The 10,135-nt window shown below is 43.8% G+C and overlaps 1 protein-coding gene and 1 pseudogene across 3 annotated transcripts in view; both read right to left on the reverse strand.

Moving 5' to 3' along the window:
* Positions 1-9,969, reverse strand: part of SEPTIN11 (septin 11) — an 88,676-nt gene extending 78,707 nt beyond the window's left edge. For all 3 annotated transcript variants that reach the window (XM_040624858.1, XM_040624857.1, XM_040624856.1), the window contains exon 1: positions 9,760-9,969. In XM_040624858.1, the coding sequence (XP_040480792.1) occupies positions 9,760-9,786 (27 nt within the window). In that variant the 5' untranslated portion in view covers positions 9,787-9,969. The remainder of the gene's footprint in view (positions 1-9,759) is intronic.
* LOC103665333 lies at positions 4,237-5,046 on the reverse strand (annotated as a pseudogene).
* Positions 9,970-10,135: the final 166 nt, after the last annotated feature.

The following is a 10,135-nucleotide window of genomic DNA, read 5'->3' on the forward strand; positions in this document are numbered from 1 at the left end:
ATCTCATCTTGTTGAACTTGGGAGTGACAATTTACTTTGGCCAATGAAGTCTGTGTACAAGTGATCCATGTACGAACTTGATAGTTCACGTTCAGTATCTTTTTCCTCTGCCACCAGGCTGGCAAGGTCCAGACAGAGAACCTGCATCCTGGGGTCAATACACCATGGAGATCTCAATACACCATGGAGATCTCAGAGGATGGAACAAAGACTGTGGGTGAGAAATAAACCTTTGCTGTGTAAACCACCAAAATTTGGGACCAATGTATTACTGAGCAAAACCTAGTCTAAAAAACCAACACAACTGGTAGATCTGTATGTATGCCTTGGCTCTAAAGTCTAGCCCTCCCAGTAACTGGCTGTACCACATCACATTAGGTAAATGTTAGCTTCTTTGTTCCTCGGTTTTCTTGTCTATATTACTTCTTGGGAATTTTGTTAAGGATAAAGTGAGATAAATGTCTTGACAGTAATTTAAATAGAAATTTAAAAATCAAGATGCCAAGAAAGCTTTCTGTGCACAGAGGTTTGGGGGTTTTCTTTTTAACTGAATTATAGTCGATATACAATGCTACATTAGTTTCAGGTGCACAACACAGTGGTTCAACAACTCTGTACATTAAGCTATGCTTACCTGAAGTGCAATTACCATCTGTCACCACACAACACCATTACAATATTACTGTATTATATCCCCATGCTGCACGTTTCACCCCTGTGACCTATCCACTCTGTAACTGGAAGTTTGCACCTCTTAGACTCCTTCACCTATTTTGCCCATCCTCCCTACGCCTTCCTCTCTGGCAAACACCAGTTATCTGTATTTATGACTCTGTTTGGCTTTTTACTTGGTTCAGTCGAATTGTTTTTTAGATTCCACATACATGAAACCAAATGGTCTTTGTCTTTCTCTGACTTACTTCACTTAGCATAACACCTTCTAGGTCCATCCACGCTGTCACAAATAGTAAGATCTCATTCTTTTTTATGGCTGAATAATACTCCATTACATGTATATATATGCCACATATCCTTTACCTATCCATTTATCAATGGACACTTAAGCTGTTTCCGTATCTTGGCTACCGCAAATAAATATAAGGGTGCATATATCTTTTCGAATTACTCTATTTTCTCTGAGTAAATACCCAATAGTGGAATTACTGAATCATATAGTACTTCTATTTTTAATGTTTTGAGGAACCTCCATACTGTTTTCCACAGTGGTTGCACCAAATTACATTCCTGCCAACAGCGCATGAAGATGCCTTTTTCTCTACATCCTTGCCAATACTTGTTATTTCTTGTTGTTTTGATACTAGCCATTTTGAGAGGTGTAAAATAATACCTCATTGTGGTTTAGATTTTCATTTCCTTATGATGAGTGATGTTGAGCATCTTTTCATGTTCTCTGTTGGCCATGTGCATGTCTTCTTTGAAAAATATCTTTTCAGGTCCTTCCTCTGCCCATTTTTTAACTGTGTCTTTTTTTTTTTTTTTTTTTTTTGGTGTTGAGTTGTTTAAGTTCTTTATATATTTTGGATATGGACTCCTTATCAGCTACTTAATTTGCAAATATCTTCTGCCATTCAGTGAGCCGCCTTTTTGTTGATGGTTTCTTTGGCTGTGCAGAAGAAGATTTTTATTTTGGTGTAGTCCCAATAGTTTCCTTTTGCTTTTGTTTCCTTTGCCTCAAGAGACCTATCTAGAAAACTGCTCTGAAGGTCAACATCCAAGAGATTACTGCTTGTTTTCTTTACAGAGTTTTATGGTTTCAGGTCTCACATTTAGGTCTCAGTCCATTCTGAATTTATTTTTTGTGTATAGTATAAGAAAGTGGTCCAGCTTCATTCTTTTGCATGTAACTGTCTGGTTTCCCCAACACCATTTATTGAGAAGACTGCCTTTTCCCCGTTGTATATTCTTGCCTCCTTTGTCATAGATTAATTGGCCATGTAAGTGTGGGTTTATTTCTGGGTTCTCTATCCTGTTCCATTGATCTGTGTCTATGTTTGTGTCAGTACCATAATCTCTTAATTACCATAACCTTGTAGTATATCTTGAAATCTGGGATTGTGATACCCCCAGCTTTGTTCTTCTTTCTCAAGGCTGCCCTGGCTATTCGGGGACTTTTGTGATTCCATACAACTTTTAGGATTATTTATTCTAGTTCTGTGAAAAATACTACTGGCATCTTGATAGGGATTGCACTGAATCTATAGATTGCTTTGCACAGTATGGATGTTTTGACAATATTAATTCTTTGGATCCATAAGCATGGTATATCTTTCCATTTGTGTCCTCTTCGGTATCTTTAATCTTTTTAAAAAATTAAAAAACCAAGATGTTGAGCAGGCTTTCTGTGCACAGAGGGTTTTGGCTAAGCCTTTTCCTTTCAACAGCAGGTATGAGTAAATTTAATCAGCACCCTTAATGAGACTCACAAAATTTATACTGACATGAAAACGATACACAAAGGGATGAGTGAATGAAAAAGGTGTAAAGTCTTAAGAAAACCCTGGATTTTAGCAGACTTGTTTCCTACCTTCATAGAATCCAAAGGGTTTTTAATTTCCTTTATGGAGAACACTGACTGACACTTGCAGTCCAAGGTAAGAGGAGTCCTGCTATTTTCCCACCCTTCAGGACTCAGATGCTTCAGTGTTTAAGAAAACAAGAATTTGTAGTTCTACAATTGAGGAAAGCCTCAATATAGAAGAGTAGACAGAGGAAGACCTATGCTGAGGATGTTGTCACTGGACCCTTCCTCCTCTTTGTGTGCTTCCTCAGTCTTCACTTCCTCTATTCTGAAGGGTGCAATTTGGTCATGAAAGGAATCAACCCTGCTATCCTTTCTCATCTCCCCTCTATGCTACTGAATCCTAAAGAATTCAAACTCTACAGACTTTCAAAGTCTTCTATCAAACAATTCCAAGAATCTGGAGATATCCTAAGTTGAGGCACAGGAGTGCATGGGATATATTTTAAAAACTGTGTAGGGGCGCCTGGGTAGCACAGTGGTTAAGCATCTGCCTTTGGCTCAGGGCGTGATCCTGGCATTATGGGATCGAGCCCCACATCAGGCTCCTCTGCTATGAGCCTGCTTCTTCCTCTCCCACTCCCCCTGCTTGTGTTCCCTCTCTCGCTGGCTGTCTCTATCTCTGTCCAATAAATAAATAAAATCTTTAAAAAAAAAATAAAAATAAAAACTGTGTAGAAAATATACACGTCTTCAACAATGCACTGCATGATCTGGTTTCCCCCCACCTGCCTAGACTCACATCTGTCCACTCTCCTTACTACACCCTGAACGCTGATGTCATAGCTGGATTTCCTTAAGAGGCTCTGCCTCACACCCAGAGCTTTGCACATGCTATTCCCCTGGCTTAGCACACTTTTCCACCTCACCTTCCTTACTCATCCTTTTGCTTCTTCACTCATCCTACTGCTTACTCATCCTTCTGAGAAATTTGGAGAGCAGCAGGGATGGCATCTCAAATACTCAACATCATAATTTCAGCACCTGCTAAGAGAAAGTATGGAAAAAAATATCTGATGAAGCAGATGGGTTAGGAAGCTAAGAATCATTGTTGAGGTGTTTAGGTTGTTGAGGGTTGTTTTTTCAATTTCTAAGCTATCTGTATTATTGTGATTCTACTTCTATAAGAAAAAATTATGAAATCATATATTCATCCCAAAGTAATATTACTTAATTATCAAAACAAACAGGTATACTGGTTTTTTGCAGACATAATTCCCTTATAATTAATACTTGCTAGAGAATGGAGTTTGACATTACTTATAATTATTACACCAACATTCCCAGAGGCTGAACATGACAGGCATATGGGTGTGCTATCACTACAAAATGTCTTTACTTCACAAGTAGTTTTAAATTTTAGCTATGAAGATCAGTTACCAGAGCCAAATCTGTTCTTAACAAGTAGAATCTTTAGGGGTGCCTGGGTGTCTCAGTCCGTTAAAGCGTCTGCCTTCGGCTCAGGTCATGGTCCTGGGATCGAGCCCCACATCAGGCTCCCTGCTCCCTCTGCTGCTCCCCCTGCTTGTGCTCTCTCGCTCTCTCTCAAATAAATAAAATCTTTAAAAAAAAAAAAAAGAATTTTTACATCCATTCAATCAAAGAGTCTCTTACAACTTGCTGGGCCTATTCATTTGCAGATAGTAGAAATTATAATTGGGTTCTTGACATCATGCATTCACATGTGATGCCCATCTTCATATGCTATCTCATTTCTTTAGAATAAAAGGTGTGACTCACAGCAGGGCCATATAGATGAGGAAGCTCATAAGGTGGAGATCACATCCTCACACATCTTCCCTTTCACCTCCTCAGGGTCCAGCTTCAGCACAAGGTCCTTTATTGGGAACATCTCAGCTTTGCTTCTCCAGCCTCCAGCTGCCAGCTCTGCTCTTCTTAGAGGTTTACACTTTATATTATGTTATATATATTTTTATCAGAATTTTAAAAATGAAAAAAAAAAAAAAGGAGGAGCGCATGAACAAAGCTGCTTCTTGTTGGGTGCCAACGACATTCTTTTTGGAGCATGAAGCCTTTCCAACCTCTTCACCTCAGCCTGCCCCCTCCATCAACACGTCACACTCAATCCCACATGGTCACAGTTCAGCAGGTAGACAAAATGCATCCACGCAGGTCCCTTTGACTTGAACAAGGCACTCACACTCACTGGCAAAGATCCTCAAAAAGATGGTTCTAATGCCTTGGTTCCAGTCATATGAGGGTACAGACTCCTGAACTCTACCTCTGACCAGGCCTGCGATGACGCAGATTTGATTTCATATCACCCAGCAAATTTTTTTTTAGAAGCCTGTCTTTATCACCTTAGCCCAAGTACTGTTATGTTTTACAGTGGTTGTACTGATGGGCTGCCAGCAGGCCTGAGTGGGTCAGGAGTGGCACTGTTTAGTTGGAAGAGAGTTTTCTGTCAATCTGGATTTAAAAAACATGGGGCGCCTGGGTGGCACAGCAGTTAAGCGTCTGCCTTCAGCTCAGGGCGTGATCCCGGCGTTATGGGATCGAGCCCCACATCAGGCTCCTCCACTATGAGCCTGCTTCTTCCTCTCCCACTCCCCCTGCTTGTGTTCCCTCTCTTGCTGGCTGTCTCTATCTTGTCGAATAAATAAATAAAATCTTTAAATAAATAAATAAATAAATAAATAAATAAATAAATAACAGCAACAACAAAGGGAGGTATCAATTATATTGTAAAGTAGGTCTCCTTGGGGGACAGGATAGAAGTTTGGATCTTCCAGGTCTTTGTTTAAATAATGGTTCTGCTTCACTGAGCCCAGTTGAGATAGGTCTAACTAGCACTGTGAAAGACAGTTTTCAATAAATTATAAAATCCAACAACAGCCCCTACTCACCCCACTCCCAATCAAATTAAAGGTCCTATAAAGAGAAACACTGGCATAGAAAGCTCTGATTGTAGCCTGCCCCACAGGGAGTCTAAACCCAAAGGTCATTATCAGCTGTGGCATCATCAGTGGATATAAACACTAGGTCTTTTGGCCATCAATCAAAGTAGGACATCCAAATCATTCATTCCTTTGTCTGGACACAGACACAGGGTGGCCCCTTTGAAAGCACTAAGCATCTGTTTCCTACATTATATGACTGTCCAAACAGACAGGGTCTACCAGGCACACAGTGTGGTTTCTAAGTCGCAGTATATATGGGATGGGTTATACTTACCTGTGCAAATCTCACATAGTCGATGAAAATACAGTAACAACCTAGGAGCTCTAATATCAGGATGGTGGGATATGGGTAGTTTTGTTCTTTTAATCAATTCCATGGGTCTGTTTTTCATTGTGATGTACACACATCATTTTTAATGAAGATATTTCAAAAGATAAAAAAAATCTGTAACTTTCAAAAGATTTAAAGAGAGATTACTGTACTTCAAACACTTTCTTCATTCCTTAATAACTGCTTACAGAGCCTTGATGTGTATCATTTATACCACTGACTAAAGAGTTTTAATTTTTAAAAACCTCCCCCTAGATGACAGCGCCTTTATCATTTAGATAGCCACCCCCTGGACTTTCTTAGCTCCATTAATCTTTCTCCAGGTACAAAAGATCCAGAGGCCGCCACATGGGGGGCTACAACCTCAAGATGTAATCGGCAATTTTATAACAAGGGAAAATCACATCTCATTGTCAGTCCCGACCCTCCTGCTGAAAACAGACTATATTTTCAGGAACTCTCTCTGATTCCCAGACAAGATCTTTACCTGCATCATAATTGTTGACTCAGCAACAGGCACATAATTTCATTTCCCCCTAAATGGCTTACATACTCCACTGAAATTCATCATTTTAATACACATGGACACTAAATCTCTCAGAAAATAAAAGCTCCAGGTAGAAAGAGAATTTCTCTCTTGTCCACCGCTATATAACCCTGGCTCGTAGTACAGTACCTGGCATACAGGAGGTGCTCAATTAATAGTTTTAAATGAGGGAATGAATGAACTTGGCTTTCCATTTCTTTTGGCTCAACAGATAAAAGAACAATTAAACATGTTTCTTGAAGGATATCACGGAAACTCTCCACCACCAGAAAAGTTTAAATACATACCTTCTGTTAGGGATAAAGTAGGAAATATTTTTGCATTGGGAAGAAGGCTGAACCAAATAACCTCTCAAAGTTCCTTTCACCTTCTAGACTCTGTAACTTGAACATGACATCTTAAGAGAGTGGGTCAGCTACATAAAGTCTGATTCCCAGGTAGAGTAAATTACCATGCTCTGTTTAAAATAAAGATAATAGCTGCCCTGGGACTTGGATGCAAAAATACTAACTCATTCAAAATGTGGACACATCCCTAGGGGAGAAATGCTCTTGCTAATCATTAGTTATATTCTGGGAACAGCAGATGTGCTTCAGGATCTTCTCAGAGCCAAGCACCAAGACCATTCACAAGCAAATGCAGAAGCTAGGGGTTGAGATTAGAACGAAAATAAACAATATCACACTAAACTGAAGCCTTTGTGTTTTCCAGCCAACAAATCCACTTAAGAAACATCTGATTTGAGCCTTAAGGTTTAAATGGTTATAACTGAATATAACCACTTTATAAGACAGAAAATACTGCATCTGACTTTTAAGGACTTTTCTCCAGTAAAACCTTGTATTTACCTAGGCCATCACACTAAGATGTTCAAATTCAAGAATGCCTAAAATTGAGAGCAAATGATTCTAACTGAACTTTCCTTAAATTTGGATGGGCGAGGCAGTTTGTAGGGAAAGGAGGCTGTTCATGTTTTCCTAAACAACTTGAAAGAAAAAAAAGGCTAATTCTAAAGGAGTAACTAGGGAAACTCCAAACCAATTTTGGAGTGATTCTTTTCTCTCAACACACCCTTCCATTTGTTCAAATCAGAGACTAGATGAAGGAATAGGAGGGGCAGAGAATTCTAGGATGAAGGATGTAGTGTTGATCCCTTGGAGCTGGGTTTGGAGAAATATTCTGCATTTACCGGGGGTGTTTTGCAGACAAAACTACAGGCACCACATTTAAAACAAGAACTGAATGAACAAAGTGAAACAATTCAACAATTCCTTGGAAATGTATGAAAAGACTTTTCAACTCTGTAGTCAACTCTTGATCACTCATACCACAACTCAGTCCAAAAAAAAGTCTTCTGTTTCTAAACTGTAATTTAATCTTAATTCCAGTGACAACAGGGAATGTGCAGAGAAAGCAGTTACCTCCTCCGTACACACACACTTTTTAAAATCTCCTCTATTATTTGAATAAGAGAGGTCTTACACAAGAATTCTGTGGGATTAAGCTCACATCTGGTTGGCAGACCTGGTGTTGGATATGATTATGGCCGCAAAACTAAATCTTAAATCCACAGACTGTTCCCATTTAACTGACAAATATGAACTAACTAATTTATAGAAAATGTGCAGCAAATTATTTCTTCCACCTCCCCCAAGCCTCAAGAATGCACCAGCAATAGGTGTTACTGAACACTACCTCCGCCCCGAATTTGCATTCCTAGACGCTCTCCAATTATCTGAAGTAGATACTGTTATTTTAGTTATCAGAATCTGTGCCCTGGAAGTAAGTATAGTGTGGGGACGAGGGAGAGGGGTGGGAGTAATTTAATCAGAAAAAACTTGACCTTCCTGGACCTCAATTTCCTCACCAGCAAAATAAAGGGATTAACACAGTCTATGTAAATTCCCTCTAACAACAATCCACGACCACTAATTATCAAGAGCACAACTTGTGTGCAAGAGGAGACCTGAATTCTTAAGCCTGTGTCATTAAATATTAGAGTATAAGACCCCTAAAAGGCCCATAGTTACACTTCAATATGACCACAGTACATTGTGACCGTGGGGAACGTCTTCGAAAATACCACGGCAGCGGAGCCGCCAAACCGCGGTAGAACACGCAGAGGGTCCCCAAGAACTTCCCAGGGTGGGGTGGGGGCGGCGGCGGCGGCGGCAAAAGGCGCCAGTATCTGGAGAGGACTTAGAGGAAGAGCTGGGAGTCGGAGAACAGCCTTGCATTCCTGGGGCTTCAGCGCTTCCAGTATCTCTGTAAGACTTCCGTGCATAACTACAAGACCTCTCAAGCCACCACCTGCAGCTACACAGCTGTGGCAAGAAGATGAGAAAAGGAAAAGGGGACGGTAGAGCGGGAAAAACCTCGCTCGAGGCGCCCCCAATACCAGCGGTGAGAAAGTGGACTTCGAACATCGACAAAGAAATGGGGAAAGAGAAAGAGGACTCCGCCTTTCCCACCCCGCGCGGCTCCTTTCAATAAAAAGGAACGGCCGCCGCCGCCGCCGCCCCTTCCCCCTGCCTTTCACTCAGGGATGCGGAGCACCGACTGAGACCGCACCCTCAAAGTCCGGCTCCGAGTCGCTGAGTCTTGCACCCCCGCAGGCGCGGCCCCTGTCCCGCCCGCGAACTCGGGGCGGGAGCATCCCCTCGGTTCTTCCCTCGATCCGAGCCGCAGGGCACCCGGCTCTCCACGCCCCCGCCCTCCCTTCCTCTTCCTCGCGCCCCCGCCTCCTCGGTTCGCCGCCCCCGGTCTTCCAACCGCATTTTAATACTTCCACCCACCACGACAAGGGCGCCTTGTGAAAACTTTGTGTGTGTATCTAGGGCTTTTGTCCACATCCTGGGCAGGGCCGGGTCAGCCGGGTGGGCGCCGGGGGGTATCCGAGCTCTCACAATGCACTGGGGAAGCCACCGTGGAAATCCCACCCTTTTATTTTTGACCCGCTTCTACAGCCGTGTGACAGCGCGCTCCGGCGAACAATTCCCATGCCCTGGTAGCCCCCTCAGCGAGGGGGAGCCGGGAGGAAACCCCCGCACTCGGCGCCTTTCTCGACTGTCACGAGAGAAAAGGTGTGCGCGCGGAGAGGGAGGCAGGCGAGAAACACCATGGCTAAAAGAATCCCTTTAAAGGGAAAATAAGAAAGGGGTCCTTTCTCTCCCCCATCTCCCGAATCTGGGCGCGACTAAGCGATACACTGTTGCATCACGTAGTAGACCAGACAGCCTCTGGTCTCCTAGCCCTCCCCTCAGCTCCAGACTCGCGCCCAATCTCGTGCACACACCCACAGCCGCCACCATCCGGAGCCCCCGCCCGGGCCCCCGTATTCCCCGCCGGCACCCGCCCGAAAGCCGGGACCACCCAGCGCCGGAGGAGCCTCCGGCAAGGGAAGCAAGGCCCCAGCACTCACAGACGGTCTCCCCACGGCCACGGCCATCGCGGCTGCGGCTCCGACTCCGGCTGAGCCTGGGTGCTCTCCGCCAACACTGGCTGCTGCTCGGGCTCGGGCTCCGGCTCGCCTCCCCCGCGCCTCCCTTGCGGCTGCGCTCTGCTAGCACCCGGCTCCAGCTCGCGGCCAGCGGCATCTGCTCCCCCCCACGCCGCCGCCCCTCCCGCTTTATTAGAGCAACATGGCCACCCGCCTGGAAGGGACCATTTGCTTCCCTAGGAAGGGGTGTGAGTCTGCGCGCCCGGGCTGAGGTTGTGGGAGGGAGGATGACGCGCGGGCCTCCAGCCGGGGTCAGCCGGCTCAGGCCGCAGGGCTCGCCCTCCGCGAAAGTCGCCGT

Source organism: Ursus maritimus, unplaced genomic scaffold (assembly GCF_017311325.1).
Source record: "Ursus maritimus isolate PB19 unplaced genomic scaffold, ASM1731132v1 scaffold_8, whole genome shotgun sequence".
Lineage (NCBI taxonomy): Eukaryota > Metazoa > Chordata > Mammalia > Carnivora > Ursidae > Ursus > Ursus maritimus.